Genomic DNA, 18,674 nt, shown 5'->3' on the forward strand with positions numbered 1-18,674 from the left:
TCAAACTTGGGTCAAATGATCACCTCATCAAGAACTCATGAATCAGCCATGTCAACTCAAGGTCAAGGTCACAACTGAAGGTCAAAGGTTTCAGCTCTGTATCTCCTAAACCCCTTGAAGGATTTTCATGAAACTTTGGTCAAATGATCACCTCATCAAGACGTTGTGCAGAATTCATGAGTCAGCCATGTCAGTTCAAGGTCAAGGTCACAGCTAAAATCAAAGGTTTACCCTTTCACTATCCATAGCAGTGGCGAGGGATTTAGCTGTCTTTCAGACTGCCTTGTTGGGAATTGACCGAGGATGACCTACAGTGAACATGCTTTTATGGGAATGTATCGAAATTTTCATATCATTTGTAGTTTTTTCTAACATTCAGGAAATATTCACTAAAAAACACGTATTTGACTACCGCCCCTTAATTTTCTCGTTGTAAATGGATAAATTAGTGTTAAAATGTCTCGTATTTTCGTCGTACGGGTACGATATACTCACTTTAACAGATCGGTCACCGTTGTATGCAGTTTCAAAAATACTTAGCCCGGCAAAACCCGGCCGTCGGCGAAAGTTTTGTCTTACGTCCGAGTCAGTGGTTCACAAAAATAAAAATGCGTAAGTACGAGCAGGTGGATTTTATGAAAAACGTTATTTTCACGACTTTTCATGATCCGACAGTGGACAAAAGTCATTTTTATCAATATATAAACTAACATTTCATGTTTCTTCATTGTGCACAGTCATTTTGAAATATTTAGGTTTCATACTTGAAGCCTATTCTATGAATTACAATCGGGGTGCAGTAGCTGTACTATGAATTAATTGTATGCTTTTATGTATACATTATGGCATTAATACATTGTCACACTATGCTCACACGTAATTATGCCACCGGTCAATGCTTACGTTGAGACTCGGTGATTCATGGTGAGGTGTATTTTGACCTATCTCTACTGGGAAAGATTTTTGTGTGGACTTAAGATTTTTTTTTTTTTTTAAGATTATAACTTCCCATTGTTATTACTATAAGTAACTTTTTGCAATCTTTTTTTTGTTTGGCATAAATGTTTGCCTCAATGAGTCAGAGTGTCATGTGCAACTCCCAGTCCTTTTGACAGTTGGCGGGCCCGACATGTTGCCCATGGGCATCTAGTTTACTCTAAATTGCTCTCAAATCATTCACTTTTACTGTAAAATATACCCAATCTCACCTCTGAAACATAAAATTTGGCAATATTTAGGTTGTAAATATGCATTAAAACAAAAAACAACACCCTAAACAGTGAAATATTTTTAGTATTTTGTCAAGCCTGCTTGCAGAAGCGAAGACATAGTTGTCCAAATGGCTGTTTGGTGTATGTGTGTACGTCCGACCGTCCGGATTTGTTTGTCCGGACCATAACTTTGGCATGCATTGAACAGTCTTGTTTATATTTGGCATAATTGTTAACCTCAGTCAGACGGAGTGTCATGCGCAAACCCCAGGTTCCTATAATCTCAAAGGTCAAAGTCACAGTTGGAGGTCAAATGTCATGTCAGATCTTGTCCGGCCCATAACTTTGACATGCATTGAGGAATCTTGTTTATATTTGGCATGAGTGTTTAACTCAATGAGACAGACTCTATCTCAAAGGTCAAGGTCACAGTTATTGGTCAAAGGCCGGGCTCGACAAGTTGCTCATGAGCATCTAGTCTACATTTCTCTGCAAAATTGCCTGTGCATTTTCTATCATAATCTCAAACTAGCCCATTTACAGCCACATCTAAACAAGTTTCAATTTTTACACCAGCTCATCTTCTAGATTACACTGTGCCAATTCAGTTCCTTCTTTTATTTCATTCAAACAATAAAATCTTGTAACCTCATTTTCAGTACTTTAGAGCATTTCAGTGATATGAAAATCATATATAGCCATTTAGTATAACATAACTGCCACATTCTAATATGATTCATTATGCTAGATTCCATCAAAAGCATGAAACCACATTTTGGACTACTTCATAATGTCATATAACACTGTCTGATTGGTGTAATCAGTCCTAGATAGAGGGGTTTAGCATTTAGTTGAAAGTGCAACTATTCTGTCAAGACTGTAAACTGTATTATTTCATTGTAACTTTGTTTTAAAGTAGTTGTTTTATATAAAGTGTGATTTGGCCGAGAGTGAGCCGTGGAGGATGTGCTCTGTTGTTGATTTGATATCTTCCCTTTCACAGAACAAAGCACAAACATAAGACGCAATAGAGAATTTTATTGGATCCACCAGCTCCACACTCTTCACCCAGTAGGGATCAATATTTCCAGATAGCATGGGAATATTCAGCCACTTCACTTATTTTTTTATATCACTTTATTTCTAACTTAATGCAATTGTGAAAAGAAAATTTATGATCTATTATTTTAAAATTGTTTGATTTCTTTTACAGATATTAGGGACAATCACAGACAGTTCAAGCACTAAATATCCCTGATGGACATGATTCATCCATCAATAGACAAACCTGTAAAACACATATATATTGTCTGCTGAGCAATTACTAAGAGCAATTACATTACTTTAGCAAATTGAATTGTTAGCTCACCTGAGCACAAAGTGCTCAAGGTGAGATATTGTACCGGTCATTGTCCAACGTCCGTCAGCATACGTCGTGAGTCGTTCAGTGTCCGTCAACATTTGCCTTGTGAACACTCTAGAGGCCACAGTTGTAACCCAATCTGTATGAAACTTGGTCAGAATGTTTGTCTTGATGATCTCCAGGTCAAATTTGAAACTGGGTTATGTGGGGTCAAAAACTAGGACAGTAGGCCAGATCATAGGAAAAGCATGTGAACACTCTAAAGGCCACAGTTGTGACTCAATCTTTATGAAGCTTGGTCAGAATGTCTGTCTTGATGATCTTGAGGTCAAGTATAATCTGGGTCATGTGGGGTCAAAAACTAGGTCACCCGGTCAAATCAATAGGAAAATCTTGTGAACACTCTAGAGGCTGCAGTTGTGACTCAATATTTATGAAACTTGGTCAGAATGTTTGTCTTGATGATCTCAAGGTCAGTTTAGAATCTGAGTCATGTGGGTTCAAAAACTAGGTCACCTGGTCAAATCAAAAGGAAAAGCTTGTGAACACACTAGAGGCCACAGTTTTGACTCAATCTTTATGAAACTTGGCCATAATATTTGTCTTGATGATCTCTAGGTCAAGTTTGAAACTGGGTCATGTGGGGTCAAAAAATAGGTCACTAGGCCAGATCAAAGGAAAAGCTTGTGAACACTCTAGAGGCCACAGTTGTGACTCAATCTTTATGAATCTTAATCAGAATATTTGTCTTGATGATCTCTTGGTCAAGTTCGATTCTAGGTAATGTTGGGTAAAAAACTAGGTCACCAGGTTAAATCAAAGTAAAAGCTTGTAAACACTCTTGAGGTCACAGCTGGAACTCAATCTTTATGAAACTTGGTCAGAATGTTTGTCTTGATGATCTCTAGGTCAAGTTTGAAACTGGGTCAAGTGGAATCAAAAACTAGGTCACTAGGCCAGATCAAAGGAAAAGCTTGTGAACAATCTATATGAAACTTGGTCAGAATGTTTGTCTTGATCTCTAGTTCAAATTTAAGTCAGGGTCATATGGGGTCAAAAACTAGGTCAGCCGGTTAAATCAAAGGAAAAACTTCTGAACACTATAGAGGCGACAGTTGTGACTCGATCTTTATTAGACTTGGTCAGAATGTTTGTCTTGATGATCTCTAGGTTAAGTTTGAAACTAGGTCATGTAGGTTCAAAAACTAGGTCAGTAGGCCAGATCAAAGGAAAATCTTGTTTACATTCTAAAGACCACAATATAAGTTTCAAACTCATGAGAATTGGTCAGAGTGTTTGTCTTGATGACTTCTAGGTCAAGTTCGAATCTGGGTCATGTAGGGTCAAAAACTAGGTCACCTGGTGAAATCAAAGGAAAAGCTTGTGAACACTCTAGAAGCCACAGTTGTGACACAATCTTTATGAAACTTGGTCAGAATGTTTGTCTTAATGATCTCTAGGTCAATTTGGAAACTTGGTCATGTTGGGTCAAAAACTAGGTCACAAGGCCAGATCAAAGGAAAATCTTGTTAACACTCTAGAGTGCACAGTTTGAAACTCATGAGAATTGGTCAGAACGTTTGTCTTGATGACCTCTAGGTCAAGTTCAAATCTGGGTCATGTGGGATAAAAAAAAAACTAGGTCATGGAAAAGCTTGATAACACTCCAGAGGCCACGTTTATGACCATTTCTTCATGAAACTTACAACTATGAATGTTGATTTCTTCTGGATTGTCAATTTTAGAGTAATAATCCATGAACACAGAAGAAAAACTAACTTTTGTTACCGTATATTTCGGCAGTATCTCACTGCCTTCATCAGCGATGGTGTACTAATTTGCATCACGTGACGATAGAAGGTCACGTGACTGCAGCCAAATGACTGATAAATCCAAATCTGATTGTCTTAGAGCAGAAGTTGTTAAGATCTTGAAAGACAGGAAACCACCTAGAAGTAACATCACAAACAAAGAAAGAACAGCCTTGAAAAATCTTGGGAAAGATGACTCCGTGGTCATTCTTCCGGCTGATAAAGGGAGAACTACTGTAGTCCTCAATCACTCAGATTATTTGTCTAAAATGGAGAAACTTGTGTTGGATAAAGATACGTATGAGGTGCTCAAGGGTGACCCTACGAAAACTGTTAAGAATAAACTGATAAATAAACTGAAAGACCTAAAGAAAAATAATAACATGTCGGACAACTTATATCGTAGACTTTACCCAACATCTGAAAATGTCCCCAAGTTATATGGCCTGCCAAAGATACACAAAAAAGATGCTCCACTCCGTCCCATAGTCTCAAGTATTGGTAGTGTCATGTACCCTGTAGCCAAGTACCTAGCCACCGTCATTGGCCCCTTAGCAGGGAAAACAGAGCATCATATCGTGAACAGTGTAGATTTTGTGCAGAAAATTAATGGGCTAGAGGTACCACCTGGAACGAAATTAGTGTCTTACGACGTGTCCGCATTGTTCACAAGTATACCAGTGAAAAAAGCAATGGAAGTCATCCGGGGCAGACTTGAACAAGACTCTGATTTAAATACAAGAACTGAATTAGCCATATGTGAATTACTTGAGACTTGTCTCAACAGTACATACTTTGTTTATAATGACCAATACTACCAGCAAAAACAGGGGGCAGCAATGGGGTCACCTGTGTCCCCCATAGTGGCCAATCTTTACATGGAGCACTTCGAGAAAGAGGCTCTTGACACAGCCAGGAACCCGCCTTCGCTATGGTTCGGGTTCGTTGATGACACCATGACGAAACTACACGAGTATGATGTAGATGAATTTTCGCAACACTTGAACCAAATAGATGAACACATCAAGTTCACGTCTGAGAGCGAGGAAGATGGGAAAATACCAGTCCTAGACACATGCATACACATAGAGGACGATGGATCCACCAGAGTAACTGTCTACCGCAAACCAATGCATACGGATCAATATTTGAACTTTAATTCCAACCACCATCTTGAACATAAGCGATCTGTAGTCAGAACACTTCTCCATCGTGCCGACAAACTAGTGACAAATGAACAAGACAAAAAGGAAGAGGTTGCACATGTTCGAACAGCCTTGAGAGCTAATGGGTATCCAGAGTGGATGTTCTCAATTCATAAGAAAACCAAACATCAAAAAGACACTAACAAGAATAAAGGCAAAGAAAAAGCACCTAACATCGGCATGCCTTACATACGTGGTACCTCGGAGACCTTGCATAGAATCTTCAAAAAACACAGAGTCAACATGTATCATCGCCCGTACAATTCTATCAGATCCCAACTGACCAAAGTAAAAGACAAAACAGACAAAATGAAAAAATGTGGCATTATATACTACTCAAAATGTGAAAATTGTGAACAAGACTATGTGGGCGAAACTGGAAGAGCTTTTGACATTCGTATGAAAGAGCATATATGGCTAGATCCAACTCGGCCATATATGAACATTGTCAGCAAACTGGGACATTATTTCAAACCAGAGAACACACAGGTCATAACATCTGAGGACCATCACATCAAACGACGTGTCAAAGAGGCTATTAACATCAAACAAAGGCGCCGATCGCTCAACCGGGACGAGGGGCTGGAGTTACCTCCAGTTTACAGCACTCCCCTTCAGTCATGTGACCTTCTATCGTCACGTGATGCAAATTAGTACACCATCGCTGATGAAGGCAGTGAGATACTGCCGAAATATACGGTAACAAAAGTTAGTTTTTCTTCTGTGTTAATGGATTATTACTCTAAAATTCATGAAACTTGGTCAAATGATGATCTTGATGATCTTTAGCCCAAGTTTTAATCTGGATCATCTTTGTTCAAAAAACTAGGTCACCTGTTAAAATCAAAGAAAAACCTTGTGCATGCAAAAGGGGCTGCATTTTTCATTTGATGTGCCTGAAACTTGGTCAGAATGTTTGTCCCCATGAAGATTTTTTATCTGGGTCATGTGGGGTCAAAAACTAGGTCACCAGGTCAAATCAAAGATTAAGCTTATTTACACCCTAGGGGGCACATTTTTGATTCTATCTTCGTAACACTTGGTCAGAATGTTTATCATGAAGTCTTGGATGATTTCAAATCTGGGTCATGTGGGGTCAAAACTAGGTCACTAGGTCAAATCAAAAGGAAAAGGTTGTATACACTCTAGAAGCCACTTTTTCTCTCCAGTCTTCCCAGACTTTGTAAGACTGTTTGTTTTCATGAAATTTTGACATGTTTGATTCTGGGTCATGTGGGGTAAAAATCTAGGTCACTAGATCAAATCAAAGGAAATGCATGTTTACACTTGAGAGGCCACGTTTTTTTGTCCAATCTTAATGAAAATTGGTCAGAATATTTGTCGCCATGAAATCACCAGGTAAAACATGTTTACACTGTTATGGTGTGTTACTCAGGTGAGCGACCTAGGGCCATCTTAGCCCTCTTGTTTTTCACATGGATCAGCTTTCAAATTTTCAAGTTGTCAAGTATACGTTATCAAGGGGTATCTGGTTTTCAGGGGTCAAGTATATTCGGGACCGGACAAAATATCCAGTTTGGAGGGGTTCTACTGTACTACTTCTATATGGGGAAAGTTACAGTTAACATCTGAAGTAACTTATGTGTGATACAGGATTTACCTGATAAGAGTTATTTTGAAGTGCTTTTTCTGTATTGTTAAAGATTCTTGTCCATTCCTTCTCTTGAGAAGGAATATCATAGTTCAATAAGTCACACTTGACTGAGCTACTGATACCAAAAGCTGTTGTTATTACAAGCTGGCCAATAAAACTCTGTGACCTTAGAAATAACCTCTGAAGTTAAACTATTCTTTCTCAATTGAGGCCACACCATGGATTACACAGTACTAAACCAGAGTATGATTAATTGATTCTTTTATTTCCTCCTGAACATAACATATATGTACATTAACCAGATAGACATATATCAGCAAATTTAAATGTAAACAACCAAATGTTATCGTTACCTTCAAATGTATGGTTAATATGTGAAAACAAACCCCATTGTGACCCTCTAATAGCACATTCTCTAATCAGCCACTGTGTCTATTTTTAGAATGACCTGATAAAACCCAGGTTTATATGGCCTAAGACCACAGTTATTTTTACTATATGTTCTATATAGGCACTGGACACTATAGCAATTTTGCATGCATTCCAACTCCTATAAAAATACCTGAACTCAACAGAACTATCCAAGAGAAAAAATTCCAGCCACAGTAAACATTGGGTTGACCGGCTCTTTTTTCCACCATTTTGAACCAAATCACATGCGTATGAAGAATACTCTCTAGATGGCCGCAAACAGGCAAAACAGGCCCTATCAAAAAGTCATGTTATGCATATTCTGACATTTTTATTCTGTCTAATTGTACATGTACCTACTATTTCATATCTCCTCTATTAAATCATGCCATTTATTGCAGGTCTTTCACTCAAAAATTCACCAATATTCACCATCAAACAGGGGAACTATTTTCCGCGTAACCACTTCTGTATTGTGGTCAACCAAGGGCAAATAACTGTGGTCTTGTGCCTATATCAAAGAATTCGGACAAACATTGAGAGAGATGTGTGTTATTTATATAGACTCAATAAATTGTGTGATGATTGTATGATGTTACACACATTATTTTTTTCTGTTTAAGAACTGTAAAATTAATGGATTTCAGACATGTCCTAGAACTCTGTAGACCGAATTACAGAAAACATTCACTTTACTTGATGTTATTATTAACATGTAGTAAACTGTTTTCACACAATCTTATTCATGTTGAAATTAATATACTGAGAGCTATGACATTAGTTATAAGAAATAATAATTCAGGAATACTTTAATGAAATCAAATCACATATTGCTCTGTATTATCACTGGTGAAGGTAAACAAAAAAAGACACCGATAGGAACATAAAACATCTGTTATTGAAGCCTTAGATTGCAATCTATATCAATCAAAAAGTAAATACATACATATGAAAGTTACATAATGTGATCTGTCAATATAAACCAGAGTCGGGAGATCATGAACAACTGTCTTACTTTGTAAGAAATTTTTTTTTTTTTTTGTTTAAATTAAAACAATTGATCAGTATTTGAGTCCACTCAGTTGTGGGGAAGTTGTATGACAGTTTACATTGCTTCAGTTAATAGACTCATGATTTTCATAACCTAAATAGCACACTCTCGTATGTAAGGATCTGTGACGTCACCGATAAGGTCTGCTATCTAAAAATAGCACAGCACTCAATTTGCAGACAAACAACCAGTGCATTCATTGTACAATAGTATAAGTAAACCATAAATTTTGCATTTATTTCGTTATTTTTGTTCAGGTTTCTAGCGTGCACATCGCAAACAAATGTTTTTCTTCACTTTTTATTTCACTAAACTAGCCGAGAAACTCTTTATTTTATATCCATGTTAGAATTATCGCTTTTTCATCAATATATATGTATGGATGGATAATGTTATTATATAATTCTGTTCTTTTTGTGACACGTTCAGTTTAAAAAAAAGAATATTTAAAAAAGTAGAATAACTCGGGAAAATGTATAAACACCAAATGGAAAAACGTTATTTAAAACAAAAATGTATTCACAGATCCAAATTGTTCTTCTTAGTTACTGTCATATATTAACATTATATTTTAGTAAAAAATCTTCCGTTTTAATTGTTTGATTTAATAGATCTATCTGTGAATGTAAAATCGCATAATTTAAATTCACTGAAATTTTTAAATGTTATAAACAACATATATATTTTAATGTCAACTGTCATCCACATTATTATTTTCGGCCACATATTCAGTTATTCGTTGAAACAATTAACACCTCTGTGATATACATATGTTGTGTTTTATTACAGATGACCCCTTAGTGTGACATAATAAACTAAAGATATTTGACTTTTGATAGTAATATTTAGATGTTATCTGATAATAAATATGTTTGAATCTAATGCATCACCATTATTTTCTACCAGATCATGCATATATTTATATGTATTTTTAAAAAGGATAGATCGAAATATTTGATGGATCCACACCGACCACTGACATCGGTGATCATAAATGAGTTTTCGTCTTGTGTTGTGTGAATCAATTGTTTAGAAAAAAAACAACATGTAGTTATATTTGTTATGATTTTAATTCTGCTGATACATTCTTTGGACGTCATGAATCAAAATGATTTAGCATTAAAGTTTCAACTACAAGTGCTCTTTGGTGTGTCGCATCCGAAAATATTGAAACTTGTTATTAAGCTGTAAACCGTTCTTTTTATGCAAGATTTAAATAGTATAATATGGAGTTATATGGATGCCATGCTTCAAAATAGTGCTCTTTATTTGCTTAGTAGGCCCGTTTTGAATCATTTTCTTAAAATAATATGTCTGTATATTTTGTATATTCCTTACATTCGTTCCAATATATTTCTTAAATTAGTTATTTATATTTTCATCTCTTATTTATTCTGTTAACGGGTGCGACAATTTTATACAGGTGGCATGTTACATTTTTAATTCCCAGATAGCTGATGATTCATTATATACAGAAAACGCGCTCTTGTCCGCAATTCGCGCATTGCATTATGGTATAACTGCTGTATGTTCTATTTATAGAACACGAGAGAGTGCTATTGGAATAAAATGATAATAATGCTGCCTCAAACAAGAAAGAAAAAAAAAAACAAGTAGAATTTGTCAGAACAAATTTTACCAATTTTACATATGTAACAAAAATGAAACAATATTTTTTCTGCGTTTTTCACAATCATTCAAGATTACATAAATAATAATAATATGTGTAAAAGTTTCTAAATTCAAATTTAATTCATCAAAATCCTTCTGTATCTTTTGTCATTTTCCGTCGTAAACAAAATCAGTGATTGTTACAAAATACCATCCATTTATTATCATTAACAAATATCATCTAATAACATCGTGGAAAATAATAGTTTAAAAGTTTGTTTTAGCACCTTCACTTGATACATTAATTAAGTAGCTTAAAATAGGCTATAAAATTACAACCCATTATACTATTGTATCTAAATCATGCAGATGTTCTTATTTCACAACTGTCAAGACATTGTACATGTATGTGCATTTTTATTTTTTACTAAGAATATTAGAAAAAAAATCTCGTGTGTACATGATCAATTTTTACATGTACATTTTATTCATGAATTATTAATTAAAAAAGATATGAACAAAATGCACCAAATATTCAACCATCTCAGTTAGTATGCATTTTAGTGCTTTAAATATAAACAATTTTTGCAACACAGCCAGGTACATCATAGACTGGCATCAGTCGTTAAAGTCATTGAATGTAAAGCACCTGGCCATAAAATCAATCCTCTCTGATACCACTATCTAAAAGAATTTACAATATCTCTTGCCTCTGTCTCAAACGACTGGACAAATGCGATTTTGAACCGGACAGATTTCATACTCGGACAGATTTCATACTCGCTTGTAAGCACCATCTCATAAGATCATTGCAAGTGTGTTTATGATGTAATGTAACCTTTGGCTGACTGCCCCAAGAGTTCAATAAGCAGTGCTTTGCTTTTACGACTTGGTGAGTAAGGTAGAGAGAGAAATCAATTTTCACTAATTGTAAAAGATCCCAGTAACTTACTGTTAGTATAAATAAATTACAATTTAAATTTGAAAATGTATAAATTACATCAAAATAATGTCAGTTTAATCAGTTTAATTCTATTAATGAATTGTTTAAATCCTTGATAAGAAAAAACAGTGGGAAGAGATTTGACTGAAATTGAAAAAAAATAATTTTTTTTTCAAGATACCTTCAAGTCATTTTTGTGAATGAATTAAATACATTCTATTCAATATACCGCCAAAGTTTTTTTTTTAATTATGTCAGAGGGTAGATTAATCTCTGCAATAAGTCACAAAATTATTTTCCTATCTGCGGTCCCCATGCAGATTCATGTTAATTAGACTGTAGTGGTCCCTGTGAATGGCATGGTGCAATGTATTACATCAATTATAATTCTGATTAGATAGTGAAGACATGCTGTGCACTAGGGTGCTAAGTAATAACAATAACAAATGACTTGAAAACTGACCAACATAACTGAAGGTGGCAACTTTAGAAAATCATATCAATCTGAAAGTTTATATGTCATATGTGTAGAGAAATTTTTCAATCATAGTTAAAATTAAGCCTGTTTAATCAATCAGGTTGTTTAAGGGAAAAACAATATAAATATGATTTCAACTTTCCATGATTTAAGAAAGCATTTTTATGTTGTATGTATTATGGAATATAATGCAACGTTATAAAGGGTATAGGAAAGTTTGTTCCAACTGGAAAAGTAAATCAGCAAAAACACGAAAAGTAAGACCTGCATAGTTTTCAGTCATATTGAATGCTGATATGCTTACTCAGTGCTGCTACAAAATGTGATTAATTGCAGTTTTTAGCTCGACATTTCGAAAGAAAATGTAGAGCTATTGCACTCGCCCTGGTGTCGTTGTCGGATGATGAAAATGGTACTTCCGGTCTGGTTAACATGCTAAAATATTCACATACACAAAGAATGAAATTCCTTACGATGCTTTCTTTTCCTAATATAAACCGAAGTATGTTACGCGTACGTTTTAACTGGATTCCTGATTTGGTAAAAAAAAATTGTGCAAAAATAATCACGTCTACAGTATTTGATAAGTAGTATTTTTACGAAATTAAGTTCAACTGTTGACAGAAATAAATGAAAATTAAGCGGTCAAAATAATTCATGCAGGAAATATTTATATTTTAATACACATGGTTTTAAGGAAATTTCATGAAAATATGTAATAAAACTTTACAGACAGATGAAAATGTAATGTACAATAATATGTAATTTATCCCCAATCAAATAACATACATACAAAAGTGCACCAATTAAATGTTGAATTCCTGTTGATATAAGCCACAGTAAATGTAATTTTCATTTTTAATGATTTCTTAAAGTCAAAACTAGCGATTTCTAAAGTAATTTTAATAATATTATATTGAAAACATAAACTCCTGACTCCTGTCATATTTTCTACAATAATGTAAACAAATAAAAAAAAACATTTCAAAAGATGTGAATGTTAAAAAAAGTTCTGCAGCAGCTATTCAGCAACTATAAATGCCTAACCAATTACTTCAGTTCTGCATGAAAAAGGCTTGGCTTTCTTTCAATTCTAGAGAAAAATCAAACATCTGGTACAGGTCATTTGAAATAGTTTATTCAATTAATCTTGTTGCCGGTCACGGTTTGTGGTGGCTATTGACAGGTGCTACTAATGGCTCTTCATGATGTTATATAACCTCAGAATCGCATTTTATAAGTCTGTTGAGATGAGCCTAGAGAGAAAATGTTTTTCTGAGAAAATAATTTAATGTCAGTATGAAGAAATTAATATTATTACAGACTATTTGATCTCAACAGACTTTGTAAGTCTAGGTACATCATTTACTATGAGATAAGAATGTATAAATGCAACCCTTACAGTAATTAACTCTATGTGCTATAGAATTCTACTGTCCGAAAATCTCTGAGCCACGCATGTTTGTTACTAATAATAGGGATGACCGCATTGAGTATGATGTAGTGATACCTGTATTCTGAAAATGTGCTATTATGTGCATCGAATCATAATAGATTGACCAGGTCAATGTCTTATTGCCGTATTTACTCAGGCTACTGAAAGAGGTAACAGATTTAATTTGTTGTTGCATTTAACAATTTATGTTAGCCTAAATAACTAGCGTAAATACTTACCTGATATTTTTTGGCAGTATAAAACAGACATTGCAACCAAAATTTTACAAGATGGTCATTTTATATTTATATAGATGTGCCCTAGAAGGAACTTTTGGTATGCTTTAACTTGTTTTATATTTACTTCTAGGATGTTTGTGGACTACGTCGCATTGCCAAAAAGAGAAAATTGTGTGACTGAGCAAAAAATTCTGCAGATCAGAAAATGGGAAATGTTGAAAGAAATACTGCAGTGAATGGCTCGTACACATTTTATTGTACCATACTATATCTGGAGAAAAGGGAGAGTCTGTCAGACTTCATTTTTGATCCATAACTGTCATCTGGCAAGAGATTTTTATTTCACCTGAATGGAAGGTTCAGGATGAGCTATTAGTATCGATGGACTGTTTAGCATCCATCATCTTTCAACCATCATCCACTTTTTACATAAACATCTTCTTTTCTGAAACTACCAGGGCCAGTTGTTCGAAACTTTAACAGGCGATTAAGCTAACAGTTGATTAACTTTTAGGGTTACTTTTCGACATTTTAGAAGACTTAGAAAAACAAATGTATGAGATAAGAATTATGAACATTGAAAAATCTTTACCATGAAATCAAAACATCATACTAGTTTATCCAATCAAGACCAGTGTTTTGAATCATAATTTAACCAGCGGTTAGTTTAACAGCTGGTTAAAGTTTCGAACAACTGGGTCCTGGGCTCAAATTATGCACTCGCTAAATGCGAATAGATTTCAAGGAATGCGAGTAGATAAAAATGTCACACAAATATTTTTTGCACATACAAATAATAGTCGACAATGCCGCGTTTTTTTAGCTCACCTGTCACAAAGTGACAAGGTGAGCTTTTGTGATTGCGCGGTGTTCGTCGTCCGTCCGTGCGTGTGTCCGTCCGTCCGTAAACTTTTGCTTGTGACCACTCTAGAGGTCACATTTTTCATGGGATCTTTATGAAAGTTGGTCAGAATGTTTATCTTGATGATATCTAGGTCAAGTTCGAAATTGGGTCACATGCCATCAAAAACTAGGTCAGTAGGTCTAAAAATAGAAAAACCTTGTGACCTCTCTAGAGGCCATATATTTCACAAGATCTTCATGAAAATTGGTCAGAACGTTTACCTTGATGATATCTAGGTCAAATTCGAAACTGGGTCACGTGCCTTCAAAAACTAGGTCAGTAGGTCAAATAATAGAAAAACCTTGTGACCTCTCTAGAGGCCATATTTTTCATGGGGTCTGTATGAAAGTTGGTCAGAATGTTCATCTTGATGATATCTAGGTCAAATTCGAAACTGGGTCACGTGCGGTCAAAAACTAGGTCAGTAGGTCTAAAAATAGAAAAACCTTGTGACCTCTCTAGAGGCCATATATTTCATGAGATCTTCATGAAAATTGGTCAGAATGTTCAGCTTGATGATATCTAGGTCAAGTTTGAAACTGGGTCACGTGCCATCAAAAACTAGGTTAGTAGGTCAAATAATAGAAAAACCTTGTGACCTCTCTAGAGACCATATTTTTCATGGGATCTGTATGAAAGTTGGTCTGCATGTTCACCTTGATGATATCTAGGTCAAGTTCGAAAGTGGGTAACATGCCTTCAAAAACTAGGTCAGTAGGTCAAATAATAGAAAAACCTTGTGACCTCTCTAAAGGCCATATTTTTCATGTGATCTGTATGAAAATTGGTCAGAATGTTCATCTTGATGATATCTAGGTCATGTTCAAAACTGGGTCAACTGCAGTCAAAAACTAGGTCAGTAGGTCTAAAAATAGAAAAACCTTGTGACCTCTCTAGAGGCCATACTTGTGAATGGATCTTCATGAAAATTGGTCAGAATGTTCACCTTGATGATATCTAGGTTAAGTTTGAAACTGGGTCATGTGCCTTAAAAAACTAGGTCAGTAGGTCAAATAATAAAAAAAACCTTGTGACCTCTCTAGAGGCCATACTTTTCATGGGATCTGTATGAAAGTTGGTCTGAATGTTCAGTTACAGGTTTGAAACTGGGTCACGTGCGGTCAAAAACTAGGTCAGTAGGTCTAAAATTATGAAAATCTTTCGACCTCTCTAGAGGCCATATTTTTCAATGGATCTTCATGAAAATTGATCTGAATGTTCACCTTGATGATATCTAGGTCAGTTTTGAAACCGGGTCACGTGCGGTCAAAAACTAGGCCAGTAGGTATAAAAATAGAAAAACCTTGTGACCTCTCTAGAGGCCATATTTTTCATGAGATCTTCATGAAAATTAGTGACAATGTTCACCTTGATGATATCTAGGTAAAGTTTAAAACAGGGTCACATACCTTCGAAAACTAGGTCAATAGGTCAGATAATAGAAAAACCTTGTTACCTCTCTAGAGACCATATTTTTCAATGGATCTTCATGAAAATTGGTCAGAACTTTTATCTTGATAATACCTAGGTCAAGTTCAAAACTAGGTCACTATGTCAAATAATAGAAAAAACGACGTCATACTCAAAACTGGGTCATGTGGGAAGAGGTAAGCGATTCAGGACCATCATGGTCCTCTTGTTTAATGTTTGCATGGTCAAAGAAAAAGCTTGTGAACACTCTAGAGGCCACATTTGTGACCCAATCTTTATGAAACTTGGTCAGAATGTTAGTCTTGATGATCTCTAGGTCAAGTTCGAAACTGAGTCATGTTGGGTCAAAAACTAGGTCAGTAGGCCAGATCAAAGGAAAAGTTTGTGAACACTCTAGAGGCCACATTTGTGACCCAATCTTTATGAAACTTGGTCAGAATGTTAGTCTTGATGATCTCTAGGTCAAGTTCGAAACTGGGTCATGTTGGGTCAAAAACTAGGTCAGTAGGCCAGATCAAAGGAAAAGTTTGTGAAGAATCTAGAGGCCATATTTATGACCCAATCTTTATGAAACCTGGTCAGAATGTTTTGATGATCTCTAGGTCAAGTTCGAAACTGGGTCATATGGGGTCAAAACTAGGTCAGTAGGCCAGATCAAAGAAAAAGCTTGTGAACACTCTAGAGGCCAAATTTGTGACCCAATCTTTATGAAACTTGGTCAGAATGTTAGTCTTGATGATCTCTTGGTCAAGTTCGAAACTGGGTCATGTTGGGTCACAAACTAGGTCAGTAGGCCAGATCAAAGGAAAAGTTTGTGAACACTCTAGAGGCCATATTTGTGACCCAATCTTTATGAAACCTGGTCAGAATGTTTTGATGATCTCTAGGTCAAGTTCGAAACTGGGCCATGTGGGGTCAAAAACTAGATCACTAGGCCAGATCAAAGGAAAATCTTGTCAACACTCTAGAGACCACAATTCAAGTTTGAAACTCATTAGAATTAGTCAGAATATTTGTCTTGATTATCTATAGGTCAAGTTCGAATCTGGGTCATGTGGGGTCAAAAACTAGGTCACCCGGTCAGATCAAAGGAAAAGCTTGTGAACAGTCTAGAGGCCACAGTTGTGACCCAATCTTTATGAAATTTGGTCAGAGTCTTTGGCTTGATGATTTCTAGGTCAAGTTCGAATCTGGGTAATGTTGGGTCAAAAACTAGGTCAGTAGGCCAGATCAAAGGAAAAGCTTGTGAACACTCTAGAGGCCAATGTTTTGACTCAGTCTTTATGAAATTTGGTCAGAATGTTTGTCTTGATGACCTCTAGGTCAAGGTTGAATTTGGGTAGTGTGGGGGCAAAAACTAGGTCAGTAGGCAAGATCAAAGGAAAAGCTTGTGAACACCCTAGACGCCACATTTGTGACCCAATCTTTATGAAACTTGGTCAGAATGTTTGCCTTAATGATCTTAGGTCAAGTTCGAAACTGTGTCATGAGGGTTCAGAATGTAGGTCAGTAGGCCAGATCAAATGAAAAGCTTGTGAACACTCTATAGGCCACAGTTGTGACTCAATCTTTGTGAAACTTGGTCAGAATGTTTGTCTTGATGATCTCTCGGTTAAGTTTTAATCTGGGTCATTTAGGGTCAAAAACAGGGTCACATGGTCAAATCAAAGGAAAAGTTTGTGAACACTCTAAAGGCTACAGTTGTTACTCAATCTTTATAAAACTTGGTCAGAATGTTTGTCTTGATGATCTCTAGGTTAAATTCGAAACTGGCTCATGTGGAGTAAAATACTAGGTCAGTAGGCCAGATCAACTCTGGTGAGCGATATATAGGGCCATCATGGCCCTCTTGTTTAATTATCTCCCTTTTTATATGCCCATTTTGAAAAAATGGACGTATTATGTGATGGTGCGTGTGCCCGTCCATCCGTTCGTCTTAATTTGTGTCCGGAGCATAACTTTATAACCATTAAAGATATTGCCTTCAAACTTGGCATATAGGTAGTTGGCGATGAGATGATGTGCAGAGCACTTAAACCGGCTCTGTAGGTGAAAGGTCAAGGTCACAAACTGAGCTAAAAGGTCAAAACTGTCCATCATATCTTGTGCCTGGAGCATAACTAATAATGCAAGGTATTGACTTCAAACATGACATGTAGGTAGGTGGAGATTACAGAGCACTTGAACCAGTCAAATTTGTCCGTGATACTTCATGTCTGGAGCATCACTTATTCAAGGTATTGACTTGACACTTTGAATAGAGGCAGGTGGTGATGAGACAATGCGCAGACAATCTACATTACACGCCCCTACCCCCCCCCCCCCCCCCCCCACAACAACAAAAAAAAAAAATTCATTTAGTATCCTGTCACCATCACCTCCCACACACATACCCTGCTTCCACCTCACACTTAGGCATACAGTTGTCAAACTTCATGCCTGTGCTCAGTAGAATACCCATTTTGTTTTAGGGTCAGAAAGCCAATGACTCTGAGACTGGAAACTTAATCTGCCAAATGAAGAATGCTTTAATTGGCCTTCAGTCAGGTATTATTTGGGATTATTGCATGGATTGTGATCAGTGGATGACACTTTATATTGGGGTCAGTAGGTCGAGGTCACATTGACATCTAGACAGAAAGTTGTTGCTTGAAAAATGATTCAAGAATGCTTTGGCCTGTCATCAAACTATATTACTGGGTTGCCTAGGGTCAGTAGATCAAAGATCTAGATCACACCAATCTCAAGACTTAAAATGGGACAGGCCATCATGGGGGCATATATGATTGACAATCAGCTCTTGTTCTTTTCAGTAATGATACATTGATTGTTAAATAACAGTTAAGATCAGATCATTGTCCATTCCATTTTGATAGAGCTGTCGACCTATGCTCAGTTTTAATGAAATGTTCAATAACTACACCAGGCTAGTTATGTATTAATACCTAGTTTCCTCTGAGATGAAT

The 18,674-nt window shown here is 36.0% G+C and overlaps 1 protein-coding gene across 8 annotated transcripts in view; it reads left to right on the forward strand.

Annotated features, from left to right (window-relative positions):
- Positions 1 to 15,362, forward strand: part of LOC123529339 (bromodomain-containing protein DDB_G0280777-like) — a 272,760-nt gene extending 257,398 nt beyond the window's left edge. For all 8 annotated transcript variants that reach the window (XR_008366691.1, XR_008366692.1, XM_045309646.2 and 5 more), the window contains one exon: positions 13,504 to 15,362. Coding sequence is in view for 6 of the 8 variants with exons in the window: in XM_053521333.1 (XP_053377308.1) it covers positions 13,504 to 13,609 (106 nt within the window). In the remaining 2 variants the exon portion in view is untranslated. The remainder of the gene's footprint in view (positions 1 to 13,503) is intronic.
- Positions 15,363 to 18,674: the final 3,312 nt, after the last annotated feature.

Source organism: Mercenaria mercenaria, chromosome 13 (assembly GCF_021730395.1).
Source record: "Mercenaria mercenaria strain notata chromosome 13, MADL_Memer_1, whole genome shotgun sequence".
Lineage (NCBI taxonomy): Eukaryota > Metazoa > Mollusca > Bivalvia > Venerida > Veneridae > Mercenaria > Mercenaria mercenaria.